General features: G+C 40.9%; 1 protein-coding gene across 20 annotated transcripts in view; it reads right to left on the bottom strand.

Annotated features, from left to right (window-relative positions):
- Window positions 1-13741, bottom strand: part of Adam22 (ADAM metallopeptidase domain 22) — a 250410-nt gene that overhangs the window by 129558 nt on the left and 107111 nt on the right. For all 20 annotated transcript variants that reach the window (XM_087659105.1, XM_087659107.1, XM_087659106.1 and 17 more), the window contains 1 exon segment: window positions 1129-1195. In XM_087659105.1, coding sequence (XP_087515231.1) covers window positions 1129-1195 — 67 coding nt within the window.

Here is a 13741-nt window from a genome sequence, read left to right as displayed (position 1 = left end):
ATAAAATAAAATTAAATTAAAGATGAAACATTTGTCTTATTAAAATAATAAAAACATGCATCTCTTTTGAACATAAAGACTTTTTATAACCTTGGAGGGGAAAGGTATAAAAACAGCTATAACATAACTTTAAAATCAGGGTTATGCACAATAACACTGCATTCAATGAAAACGAAAAGGCCCTAGAGGCAAAATCAACTGTTTTGTTAAAGATAATCATTAAGATGGATTTTACTTGCTATAAATGTGAAATTATAGTCAACACTAAAATCTAGACAGTGAGAAACTTGTATAAGGTAAACAATTTCACTTCCTCAACAAGAAAATTATAAAGAGCAAAAGATAAAATAAATGAGACACTTTAAACACAAATAGACTAAACTAAATAGACACAAGCTTTGTTGATGAAACCGTAAATGACAGCGCTAAGAGGGCGGGCTCACCAGTTGAAGTGGGGGTGGGGGGGGAGACTCACTAGTAAGGATGATCTGGGAGAGGCTTATCAGTAAGGAAGGTCTCAGAGGGTGGGCTCAACAGTGAGGGTGGTCTGGGGGGGGGCTCACCAATGAGGTGATATGGGGGCGGGCTCACCAGTGAGGGTGGTCTTAGAGGGCGGGCTCACCAGTGAGAGTGGTCTCAGGGGCGGGAGCAGGGGGTGGGGGAGGGGCGGGGGCTGAGGGGTGAGGGCAAAGCAACACATGGGCTTGCTGACCAGGCTCCACAGCTCAAACCCGGATAGAAGTCATAAGTTGACTCATAGGTCCTTACCTGGTTTTCTGTGCATCTTTGTCTTTGAATTACATATTTTAATATTTTTAAATTAAAAATTACAGCTTTAAAGACTTACCAAAGCAGCAATTTCATTTTCATATGAATATACTCCTCTCCGCACATTCATGTTCATACCCCAGATCGAATGCACTGCCCTTGATTTTACACTTGATTGTTCTACGACAACTGAGCAGAGCCCTTTAAGAGACTGACTTGTAGGCATTCATGGAGTCGGATACAGTTTTCATTTAAGGAGCACAGCTCAATTGATAGAATGCACATCTAGCAAGCACGAAGTCGGGGTCCCAAGCTCAGTGTTTACAAAGATTCCCCACCAAGGAAGGAAAATTCACTTACTTTGTTTTCCACGACCTTGCCTCCGTGTTCAATATGTCTCTCTACATAACCGGAGGACAGCAACTCGCTACAAAAACAAAAGAGAAATGGCAATTAAAGAGGATTCTGTTGTTGAAGACATTTCAGTAACAGAGGTTGGCAAGCATGCTCCAGGCCCTGGGTTTGAGCCTCAGTGCTTGGGGGATAGACTTATGTGTGGGGGAGGGGGGCGAGGGGTTGTTAGCCTTGACTATAAAGCTCGCCTTTAATAATTCTTTGACTCAGATTTTTAAACAAAATCAACATTTTACAGAAAGGGAAAGGAGAAGGAAGGGAGGGAGCGAGGGAGGGAGGGAGTGTGGTAAACAGCTAGGGCTTCTACAAAGATAGAAGCTGAACTACTCCACCATGTTATCCCATGGTGGAACAGAGCCGGTTCCCTCGCCCGCCCAGCACCAGGTCTAGGAAACTGTGGGAACACAATTACTTTTTCAAAATATACTAGTTTGGGGGGTTGTTTTGTTTTTGTTTTGTGTTTTGTTTACTGCAGCTTTCTATCAGAAAATTTTAATTTGCTACCTGTATCTTACCATTTTTTATGGATCACATGTCTTTTTTTCTTACTAATTACTAATCTGTCACACACAGAAAAAGAAAGAGTGAAGGAAATGAGAACGAATAGGAAATGGGCTGGCAAGGTGGCTCAGTGGGTAAAGACACTGGCTGCCGGGCCTGACAACCTAACTTCGGTCCTGGCATTCACACAGCAGAAGTAAATAACTGACTCTCTCAAGTTGTTCCCTGACACACGAGTTGCCCCACGTGTACAATGGCAGATAAGCACTACACACACACACACACACACACACACACACACACACACACACAAATAGAAACAAGAAATGAAAAAGCAAAACATCGTAACACTTTAAAGCCATTTTTTTCTTAAAGTTTTCTACACAACCTTCTCATATGGTAGGATATTCATACAACTAGTTATCTATTCGTTTAGTTCAGTGTATGTGTGTTGGTGTTTTGCCTGCATGTATGTCTGTGTTCTGAATATGTACAGTGCCCATGGAGGCAAGAAGAGAATGGAAGATACCGTGAAACTCGAGTTAAGATGGCTGTGACCCACAACGTGGGTGCTCTGAATTGGATCCAGGTCCTTTACAAGAGCATCCAGTGCTCTTAACTGCTGAGCCAACTTGAGTAAGAGAACCTAATACTATAGAAGCGTTCTAAAGTGCATATCTGTATAAAATGAATTTAGATAGAGTTTAATATAATGGGGGGAAGGATGATCCAAATGGACATTATGTGCTACCAGATAGAAAGTCTGGGACCAAGAATGCCTTCTATCCTTATCAGTCATTGTCAGAGGAGTTCTTGGTGTTGGGATTCTGTTCCTGAAAACATCACAGGCTACTGCCAGTGCCATTGGTTACCCTCCACAACCTGGTGCTGAAGACACCACATGTGTATGTCACTGGACAGGGAAAAAAATGAGCTTAGGATCGACTAGAAGCTTCATCCCCACTGACTAGCATTCACAGTGCTAGAAGAACTCACACATGCTACCAGCCAGGGGCAAGGGGGGATCACAAATCTTACCCAGCTATGAACTCTACAGTCTATCATAGTGACCTGCCTAAAATACATACCCACTAGTATAATGATGGCACACAAAAAAAATATGACAACCAGCCACTTTTAAAATTGGATTAAGGCCAGTTTAATCGGATGAAATCCATTGCTGACACTGTTAATAAGGCCAAGAACCTAAGACTAGATAGGTCATGGACCCTAGGGTAAACATACTACTATTATTCTGCTAAAGGAACCCAGCAGTGAAATGATTCCTAGTGATATTTTGCTAGATCCATAGATCAATGCATTGTTCAACCGTCACCACAGAAGCTGCTTCTTACGGTAGATGATATTCAACACAGAAACTAACAAACTGGACAACATGCAGAGTGAGAGACTCTGGACACTCAGCCGTCAATGTGATTATCTTTATCACTCTTTCCTCTAAAGACTCAGGGATCTATGCAGAAGATGCCTGACTGTAATACGGTAAGAAGAACAAGATCAACTAACCAGACCCCTCAGAGCTCCCAAGGGACGAAACCACCAACCAGAGTATATACGAGTGGGTGCCTGGCTCCCGCTACATATGTAGCAGAGGACTCTTTAATCTGGTATCAATCGGAGGGGAGGCACTAGGTCCTGTGGAGGTTTGTTGCCCCAGGGAATTGGGATGTTAGAGGAGGAGTTGGTGGCTGGGTGGGGGATCAGCCTCGTAGCGGAAAAGTGGAGGGGGTTGGGTTGGGGGATTTGTGGAGGAGAGACTGAGAAGGGGTGCAAATTTGAAATGTAAATAAGTAAAATAAATTATATATATAATATATGTATGGGGGAAAAAGACTGTAAAAGCCAGAAGAAATGAATGACTCTAGAAAAACGGCATTTTCTAAACACAACAGGACTGAGGCACATATGAACTCACAGAGGCTGTCCCAGTGCACATAAGACCTGTACAAATTCTAGCCAGCCATACTCCCATCACTGAGGACAGAAAGTGGAACTGATAGTTGCTTGGAGAGGAAAAGATAAATCAGTTTTCTTTGATGGATACACTGTAGGGGAAGGCTCATACTTAGGAATAGTTGGCCGATATAAAACGGACTCTATAATTTGTTTTGCTGTGTGCACATGCTTTTTGAGTTTGTTTGGTGTGATATGGGGTTTTTTTTTATCTTTTTAAGCAAAAAAATTAAAAGAATAAATAAATAAAAGAACATGAATTTAGGCAGGTGGTTGCCAGGAGAATGTGAGAAGAGAAGTGAGGGAGGGAACAGAATATGTTCAAACCGTGTTGTATGAACAATTTTTAAATTAAAAAAAAAAACTAAAACCAAAACCTTTCACAGGTAAGAACTAAATTAATTAGATAGGCTATGCCTCTAACATCTCCTGTCTGTGAATATGACTTTTAAGTGTGATATATCAAGACCCAGCTTTGATAAAGCCTTTATTTTCCCTCCCTCCCCGCCTCTGTGTGTGTGTGTGTTTGTGTGTGTGTGTGTGTGTGTGTGTGTGTGTGTGTGTCTTATGATCATGTGCTCACATGTGCACATTCATGTAGAGGCCTGAGATCAACACTGAGTATCTTCCTTTACCGCTCTGTAACTTATCTGTTGAAACAGGGTCTTCTCTTTGAGCAGGAGTTAACTGTTTCAACCAGATTGGGTAGCCAGCAGGCACCACAGTCTGCCTGACTCCTCAACTCCACAGCGGAGCTTACAGACAACCTCGTGCTTGTACAGTGAACACTTCTCCCGCTAAGACATTTTCCTGGGCCCCAAAGCTCCTTAATTTTTTAGAGCACTGAAATACAAATAAAATCATCATGAATAACTAAAAAGAAAACATGAGGCTATTAAATCTATAATTCTACTCTATTTATACTCATTGAGTCAATGTTTAAAAAAAAACTCCTAAAAAATGTTTTATGACTCATAAAGCCGAAGTTGTTCCAATTGTAAACTTCTGAGTACATGGTCCATCGTGATAGTCCCCATGCGTACAGCTGTTTGAAGTGCAAACTACATGCGCAAGCAAGCATTGTATTCAGACTACATTAACATAAAATAATATATATCTATATATATATTTCAGCAATATACTAATTTAGCAAGCAACTCTATATTAATGCTGCAGAATCTATGATTATACTTCCACTTAGGAAATTAAGTCCACATGTCCTTTGCATTTGAAAATGTAGTCATGGGCTGGAAAGATGGCTCAGTGGTCAACAGCACTGGTTGCTCTTCTAAAGGACCAGGGTTCAATTCCCAGTGCCAAAATGGCAGCTCATAGCTGCTTGTAACTCCAGCACCAGGGGACCCAGTGACCACTTCTGACCTGTCTTGAAAATGTAGTCATATATTTTCCCTCTCCTGTATGTGTGTGCTTGCATGTGTGTGTATATGCACACGTGTGTGTGTGTGTGTGTGTGTGTGCATGAAGCTCACCATTTTGTGTAGGCTGTTTGGTCAATGAGCTCCTGGGACCCATACAGAAACACACAGACATGCCTGGCTTTTTACATGGGTGCTGGGGATTCTAACATGGGCTGGCAGAGGTAAGTACTCTGACCACTGAGTCATCTGCCCACTCCCTAGATTATACTTTCCTACTCACTTCACCGGAGAACTCACTAAGGTGTGGTAGGTTGTATGTTACAGTGTTTTTTTTAAATGCCTAAAATGTTAATTAAAGTACAAAGACATTTGTCATCTTCTTAGTAGAAATTTCAAGACGATACGTGCATTTTCAGTGAACATGGAACACTTTTAAATGAATAAACCTGAGCCTTAGAATATGTATAGGTAAACTTCTGAGATATGTCAAGTATGGGTAGGTAGGCAGTAGGCAAACTGTGCTATATGTCGGCAGAATTCAGAGAACGACACCTATCTGTGGACTTACCCAATAGCTGGAAGAGTAAGTGTGGCACAGATGACTACAAACAGTAGTCTTTCTCTGTTGTGAGGTGTGTATAGCCCCTGTATACCTGATAACAAGGGAGGCAGGTGCAGCACTGAGGGAAATAGCCATGGAATACTGTATGCCTCAGAACGAGCTGCTGGTCCCTCTCCCAGCTTACTCCGTAACCGAAGAACACTAAATCCTCTGGCAATCCTCTGGAATCTCACTCAGTGCCTATATTGATCACCTTCAGTTTAGGGGTTAATTTGATTTGTGGAATTCTGTTCTCCTTCTGAGACAGCTACGGGCCGCATCAAAGCTGGTACATGTGGTAGCCAGCATCATGCGACTTAGGGTACCTTCTTTTCTAAAATGTATTGTTGCTGCTTTATGTGTGCGGGTGTTTTGCCTACATACATGTCTGTGTACCATAAGTATGCCAGGTGCTGGCAGAGGGCAGAAGAAGACATCAAAGGGAGCTGGGGCTGGAGTTACAGATGGTTGTGAGCCATGCTGTGGGTGCCAGGAATTGAATCCAGGTCCTCTGGAAGAGCAGCTGGTGCTCCTCAATGGCTGAGCCATCTCTCCAAACCCAAGAGAATTTTCAACTTTCTGCTCTGCCATCAGTCAGTGTAATTGTTGGCCTGTCCTCTTAATTGGCTCCTCTAATGGCCCTAATGTAGCTGCCGGAATTTCTAAGAATCTCATGAAAACAAATATATCCCAAGACTTAATGGAAGGAAGGAAGGAAGGAAGGAAGGAAGGAAGGAAGGAAGGAAGGAAGGAAGGAAGGGAGGGAGGGAGGGAAGGAGGGAGAAGGAAGGCAGGCAGGCATGTATGCATGCAGGCAGGCAGGTAAGCACACCTGATGCTCTACACTACTTTAAAAGGTAAGTGAATGCGTTCAGAAACTCATAGCTTTCATCTTCTCCTATGTCTTTTTCTAGAATTACACTGCATGTCTCCACCTAAACCCATCCTTTGACAAGGACATTTATCACCAAATGTCAGCTTAATCAAGATTCTCCTTCCTGGGACACCATGAGCATTGAAAGTGGAATCAGATTCAGGGAAGAAGCACAGTAGAAAGAATGACTGTTGAATGGACAGCCAACAGTCGCCTTTTTACTTATTTCTTCTTTTTTTTTTTTCAGGTATATCAAATATTTCACACATTTCCAATAGTTTCTGACAAAGCAACATCGGTGTCTGCCTCAGACAAAACAAGAGATTGCAACAGTCTCCATTCCAAACTTGCTTAGCTCAACACGTATGATAAACAGGATAGGTGCCTGCCAGGATTCTGCGGAAGGCTCTCCGGTGGCTTTGGTACTATATGACACATCGTCCCCAAAAGTGGGAAAGAAACACTCTCACACAGAGGCAATGTTATTTAGCCCATCCAGCCAAGTTCCTGCTCTTGGGAATCTGAGCTAGTGAATTCTGGGGGAAGGGAGGAGGAAGTCATAGGGATGATAAAGGAAATTGAATCTGCAAGGTGGAAAGAAGCTAAGGAGAGAAACGGAGTGGCAGGCACCAGAATGGAAGCCCCAAATCTCTGCAGACAAAGTGCATGGATCCAGACCAGTCCAGCACTGACACTGTGTCCGGGTGTCTTGTTCTCATCACTGACACTGGGTAAATCTCCACCTTCAAGCTGGTATGAGTGAGATTAAAAATGGTCTTCAGAAAAATAGGCTTTAGGAAAACATCAGTCAGAGCAGTAGTAATAATGATCTTAATTCCTTAAAAACAAATCTAAAGTCTTCTGAGTTTTCAAAAGTCAAGGGAGTGCTTTCACTTGGATTATAAAATCTAGGTGATAAGACAGTATGAATCACAGCAAGAGTAATTACAGTGAGGAAAAGCCGTCTGCTTGGGAATTACACAGCCTTCCCAACGAAGCGTCCATAGCTACACGCACTGCTTGAAAAGGCTCCATGTAATTTACGCCAGAAACAGCTCGTGCAATTCTGTTGTTTTCTTTTGTTTGCAGTATTGTGAAAGTATACTAAGTGTTGTTACCTTAATGATTAGGCTGAAAACCCTTCTATTAAAAATATCTCCGTTCCTTCTATTAAAACATAAAATAATACTGCCATTAACAGAGTCTAAGTACATTTTCATAAAGTATCATGAAAGAGAAATGACAAAGATTACCTTGTCTTTTTCTTCGAGATAGTATTGTTTATTTATTGCAGAGTTAGGGTCTTTTTGGATCACTGTGAGCACAGGAGATGAGAGGGTTTCCATCAAAAGATGAGAGGGTTATCTTACCAAAACGTACAAAGAAAACTTCATGCTGACAGCTTACTTAATACCTTGAGTATGGGTACATCTTTATGAACTTTAAAAGACCAAACAGCTCTCGGTCAAACTCTACCTCTAAATCAAACTCTATTTTCTAAAGGAAGTAATGTTTTTTTCAAATTAGGAAGGTCGGGACTGGAAAGCTGACTCAGCAGTTAAGAACACTGGTTGCTCTTCCAGAGGATCAGAGTCCATTCCCAACACCGACACAGCAGCTTACAACTGTCTCTCACTGTAGTTCCAGAATGTCTGACACCTTCACACCAATGCACGTAAAAATGAAATCAAATACATTTATATATATATAATATATATAATTTATAATAATATAATATATGTAAGCAGGAATGGGTCCTGAGCTCTACTCCTCTTTTCGTTTACATGATATAATAAACCTATAATAGCTAAACAACTACTACATAGACACTTTGTCATACCACAGAGCATGGCGACACATGTCTTCCTCTAAAGAGGCTGAAGCAGGAGGATTGCAGCAAGTTTGAAACCAGTCTCAGCTACAAAGCAAAACCTTCTCTCGAAAACCTTAACAACGAGAGCAAACACTCTTTGGGTCAAAATAATGATGGTGCTCTGTTTCCTGAGAAACCGTCATGAATCAGAAGTAGCTTGTATTATACAAAGATTTGGGGTTGGGGGGAGAATAAGTATTTGATTCACTAGCTTTGTAACTCTGCCGTTTACTAGCTTTGTCGCTTCGGTCAATTTTTTAATCAATACGAGCACAATCCATCCATATGTAAAATGGAGATTATAAGTTTGATATGGTAACAAGCCTGCTTCTAAGTGATTTTGCATGACTTCGATAATCTTGATTTCGATCAACTACCTATTCACTAATTTGTATTTTCAAGTATTTTCCCTAGAATTCCCAGTTGAAATGTTTTGATAAGGTTTTTTTTTCTTTTCAGATTTATTTAATTTGTGAGGGTTTTGCCTTTATATGAGAGCATGTACCATGTGCATGTCAGGTGCCCATGAGATCAGAATTCAGTATAGGATCATTGGATGGTTGTGAGCCACTAACTAGGTACTGGCAATTGAACCAAAGACCTCTTCAAGAACAAGGGCTATACTTACTGAGCCCCTTATTGGGAATTTTCAGTGGCATTCACCTCTGTCTTGTCCTCTTAAGCCAGTTAATATTCTTTGATAATCACCTACTTTTTACATACTCTGAACTTTCTCATGCCCCCTTTCTCCACTGTACTGTGTTGTACTTTTGCAACGACCCAGTCAAACTTCAACGAGTTAAAGTTAACTCTTGTACAAGTCAGAACCTTGCTCCCCAACAGAGTAGCGGAGTGACCTTAGGTTGCCATTCTGAGTACAGTTACCTACTGGTCCCGCAGCACGACACAGGATGCTCAAGAGTCCCTTACATTTTTATTCCCTTTACTATGAGAAGATCTTTCCAGAGTTCTCTCCTCTCAAATCTTCAAAATACTGGTGATGACTCCCCAGTGACCTCATCTTCCCAGTCTACTTTCAGCCCTTGTTCTTAGACAGTGTTTACTAGAATTCAAACACACAGCTCTCCTGAGCAACAAGCAACTTTATATTCAAAACATGTCCTGGTAACAGTTTTATGATAATAAGAGCAGCAGACATCACCTTGTCCAAGTTATAGTAACCAAACCAACCCAGGAAGAAGTAAGAGTTTTACACTTCGAAGTGCTACACTGAGGACACACTGTTTCTAGTACACTCACCGAAGTTGTCTAAGAAACAAATGAACAAACTGGCTTGGCAATCATTTTTCAAGAAACAGCCTCAGGGCAACTAGCAATCCTAAGGCACCATCCCTAAAATGTGTCTTAAGTCAAAGATAGGAAGACTGAGTGCTAAAACCTCTGAAAGACTTTAGGCTGCTTCCTCAAGACCATGTGTCAGTACAAAAGCCTTTCCAAGACTCACAAGAACTCAATTACTACCCTAAACAAGAAAGTTTTTAGGGATTTCCCACTCAATGAGAGAGATCAAACCCAGTTCTTCAGATCTTCAGAACAAGGGCTGACCCATTACATCCCTAGAATAAGAATCTTGAAAATATGATCAGAGATAGAATCCTATAAATAAAAAATGTTATTAAGAATCTTGAAGGCGAACCAAAAGTTGGTTCTTTGAGAAAATCAACAAGATAGATAAACCCTTAGCCAGACTAACGAGAGGACACAGAGAGTGCGTCCAAATTAACAAAATCAGAAATGAAAAGGGAGACATAACTACAGATTCAGAGGAAATTCAAAAAATCATCAGATCTTACTATAAAAACCTATATTCAACAAAATTTGAAAATCTTCAGGAAATGGACAATTTCCTAGACAGATACCAGGTATCGAAGTTAAATCAGGAACAGATAAACCAGTTAAACAACCCCATAACTCCTAAGGAAATAGAAGCAGTCATTAAAGGTCTCCCAACCAAAAAGAGCCCAGGTCCAGACGGGTTTAGTGCAGAATTCTATCAAACCTTCATAGAAGACCTCATACCAATATTATCCAAACTATTCCACAAAATTGAAACAGATGGAGCCCTACCAAATTCCTTCTACGAAGCCACAATTACTCTTATACCTAAACCACACAAAGACACAACAAAGAAAGAGAACTTCAGACCAATTTCCCTTATGAATATCGACGCAAAAATACTCAATAAAATTCTGGCAAACCGAATTCAAGAGCACATCAAAACAATCATCCACCATGATCAAGTAGGCTTCATCCCAGGCATGCAGGGATGGTTTCATATATGGAAAACCATCAACGTGATCCATTATATAAACAAACTGAAAGAACAGAACCACATGATCATTTCATTAGATGCTGAGAAAGCATTTGACAAAATTCAACACCCCTTCATGATAAAAGTCCTGGAAAGAATAGGAATTCAAGGCCCATACCTAAACATAGTAAAAGCCATATACAGCAAACCAGTTGCTAACATTAAACTAAATGGAGAGAAACTTGAAGCAATCCCACTAAAATCAGGGACTAGACAAGGCTGCCCACTCTCTCCCTACTTATTCAATATAGTTCTTGAAGTTCTAGCCAGAGCAATCAGACAACAAAAGGAGATCAAAGGGATACAGATCGGAAAAGAAGAGGTCAAAATATCACTATTTGCAGATGACATGATAGTATATTTAAGTGATCCCAAAAGCTCCACCAGAGAACTACTAAAGCTGATAAACAACTTCAGCAAAGTGGCTGGGTATAAAATTAACTCAAATAAATCAGTTGCCTTCCTCTATACAAAAGAGAAACAAGCCGAGAAAGAAATTAGGGAAACGACACCCTTCATAATAGACCCAAATAATATAAAGTACCTCGGTGTGACTTTAACCAAGCAAGTAAAAGATCTGTACAATAAGAACTTCAAGACACTGAGGAAAGAAATTGAAGAAGACCTCAGAAGATGGAAAGATCTCCCATGCTCATGGATTGGCAGGATTAATATAGTAAAAATGGCCATTTTACCAAAAGCAATCTACAGATTCAATGCAATCCCCATCAAAATACCAATCCAATTCTTCAAAGAGTTAGACAGAACAATTTGCAAATTCATCTGGAATAACAAAAAACCCAGGATAGCTAAAGCTATCCTCAACAATAAAAGGACTTCAGGGGGAATCACTATCCCTGAACTCAAGCAGTATTACAGAGCAATAGTGATAAAAACTGCATGGTATTGGTACAGAGACAGACAGATAGACCAATGGAATAGAATTGAAGACCCAGAAATGAACCCACACACCTATGGTCACTTGATTTTTGACAAAGGAGCCAAAACCATCCAATGGAAAAAAGATAGCATTTTCAGCAAATGGTGCTGGTTCAACTGGAGGGCAACATGTAGAAGAATGCAGATCGATCCATGCTTATCACCCTGTACAAAGCTTAAGTCCAAGTGGATCAAGGACCTCCACATCAAACCAGACACACTCAAACTAATAGAAGAAAAACTAGGGAAGCATCTGGAACACATGGGCACTGGAAAAAATTTCCTGAACAAAACACCAATGGCTTATGCTCTAAGATCAAGAATCGACAAATGGGATCTCATAAAACTGCAAAGCTTCTGTAAGGCAAAGGACACTGTGGTTAGGACAAAACGGCAACCAACAGATTGGGAAAAGATCTTTACCAATCCTACAACAGATAGAGGCCTTATTTCCAAAATATACAAAGAACTCAAGAAGTTAGACCGCAGGGAAACAAATAACCCTATTAAAAAATGGGGTTCAGAGCTAAACAAAGAATTCACAGCTGAGGAATGCCGAATGGCTGAGAAACACCTAAAGAAATGTTCAACATCTTTAGTCATAAGGGAAATGCAAATCAAAACAACCCTGAGATTTCACCTCACACCAGTGCGATTGGCTAAGATCAAAAACTCAGGTGACAGCAGATGCTGGCGAGGATGTGGAGAAAGAGGAACACTCCTCCATTGTTGGTGGGATTGCAGACTGGTAAAACCATTCTGGAAATCAGTCTGGAGGTTCCTCAGAAAATTGGACATTGAACTGCCTGAGGATCCAGCTATACCTCTCTTGGGCATATACCCAAAAGATGCCTCAACATATAAAAGAGACACGTGCTCCACTATGTTCATCGCAGCCTTATTTATAATAGCCAGAAACTGGAAAGAACCCAGATGCCCTTCAACAGAGGAATGGATACAGAAAATGTGGTACATCTACACAATGGAATATTACTCAGCTATCAAAAACAACGAGTTTATGAAATTCGTAGGCAAATGGTTGGAACTGGAAAATATCATCCTGAGTGAGCTAACCCAATCACAGAAAGACATACATGGTATGCACTCATTGATAAGTGGCTATTAGCCCAAATGCTTGAATTACCCTAGATCCCTAGAACAAACGAAACTCAAGACGGATGATCAAAATGTGAATGCTTCACTCCTTCTTTAAATGAGGAAAAAGAATACCCTTGGCAGGGAAGGGAGAGGCAAAGATTAAATCAGAGACTTAAGGAACACCCATTCAGAGCCTGCCCCACATGTGGCCCATACATATACAGCCACCCAATTAGACAAGATGGATGAAGCAAAGAAGTGCAGACCGACAGGAGCCGGATGTAGATCGCTCCTGAGAGACACAGCCAGAATACAGCAAATACAGAGGCGAATGCCAGCAGCAAACCACTGAACTGAGAATAGGTCCCCTATTGAAGGAATCAGAGAAAGAACTGGAAGAGCTTGAAGGGGCTCGAGACCCCAAAAGTACAACAATGCCAAGCAACCAGAGCTTCCAGGGACTAAGCCACTACCTAAAGACTATACATGGACTGACCCTGGACTCTGACCCCATAGGTAGCAATGAATATCCTAGTAAGAGCACCAGTGGAAGGGGAAGCCCTGGGTCCTGCTAAGACTGAACCCCCAGTGAACTAGTCTATGGGGGGAGGGCGGCAATGGGGGGAGGGTCGGGAGGGGAACACCCATAAGGAAGGGGAGGGGGAGGGGGATGTTTGCCCGGAAACCGGGAAAGGGAATAACACTCGAAATGTATATAAGAAATACTCAAGTTAATAAAAAAAAAAAAAAAAAAAAAAAAAAGAATCTTGAAGGCATGTCTCACAGAGCCTAGATGGAAGGGGGCTATTTCAAAAAGATTTTTAGATAAGTGTTGATTTTTAGATAAGTTTTAGATAAGTTAGATAAGGGTAAATTTAAATTAGAATCACATGAAAGTCACCAAATAAAAAGTAGCATTACTAGAATACTATCTTGAATCAAAATGAGTCATTTAAAGAATTTTATAGTCAGAAACTGGGCCTAGAAA

Source organism: Rattus norvegicus, chromosome 4 (assembly GCF_021556685.1).
Source record: "Rattus norvegicus strain SHRSP/BbbUtx chromosome 4, alternate assembly SHRSP_T2T, whole genome shotgun sequence".
Taxonomy (NCBI): Eukaryota; Metazoa; Chordata; class Mammalia; order Rodentia; family Muridae; genus Rattus; species Rattus norvegicus.
This window is presented reverse-complemented; position numbering and strand designations above follow the sequence as displayed.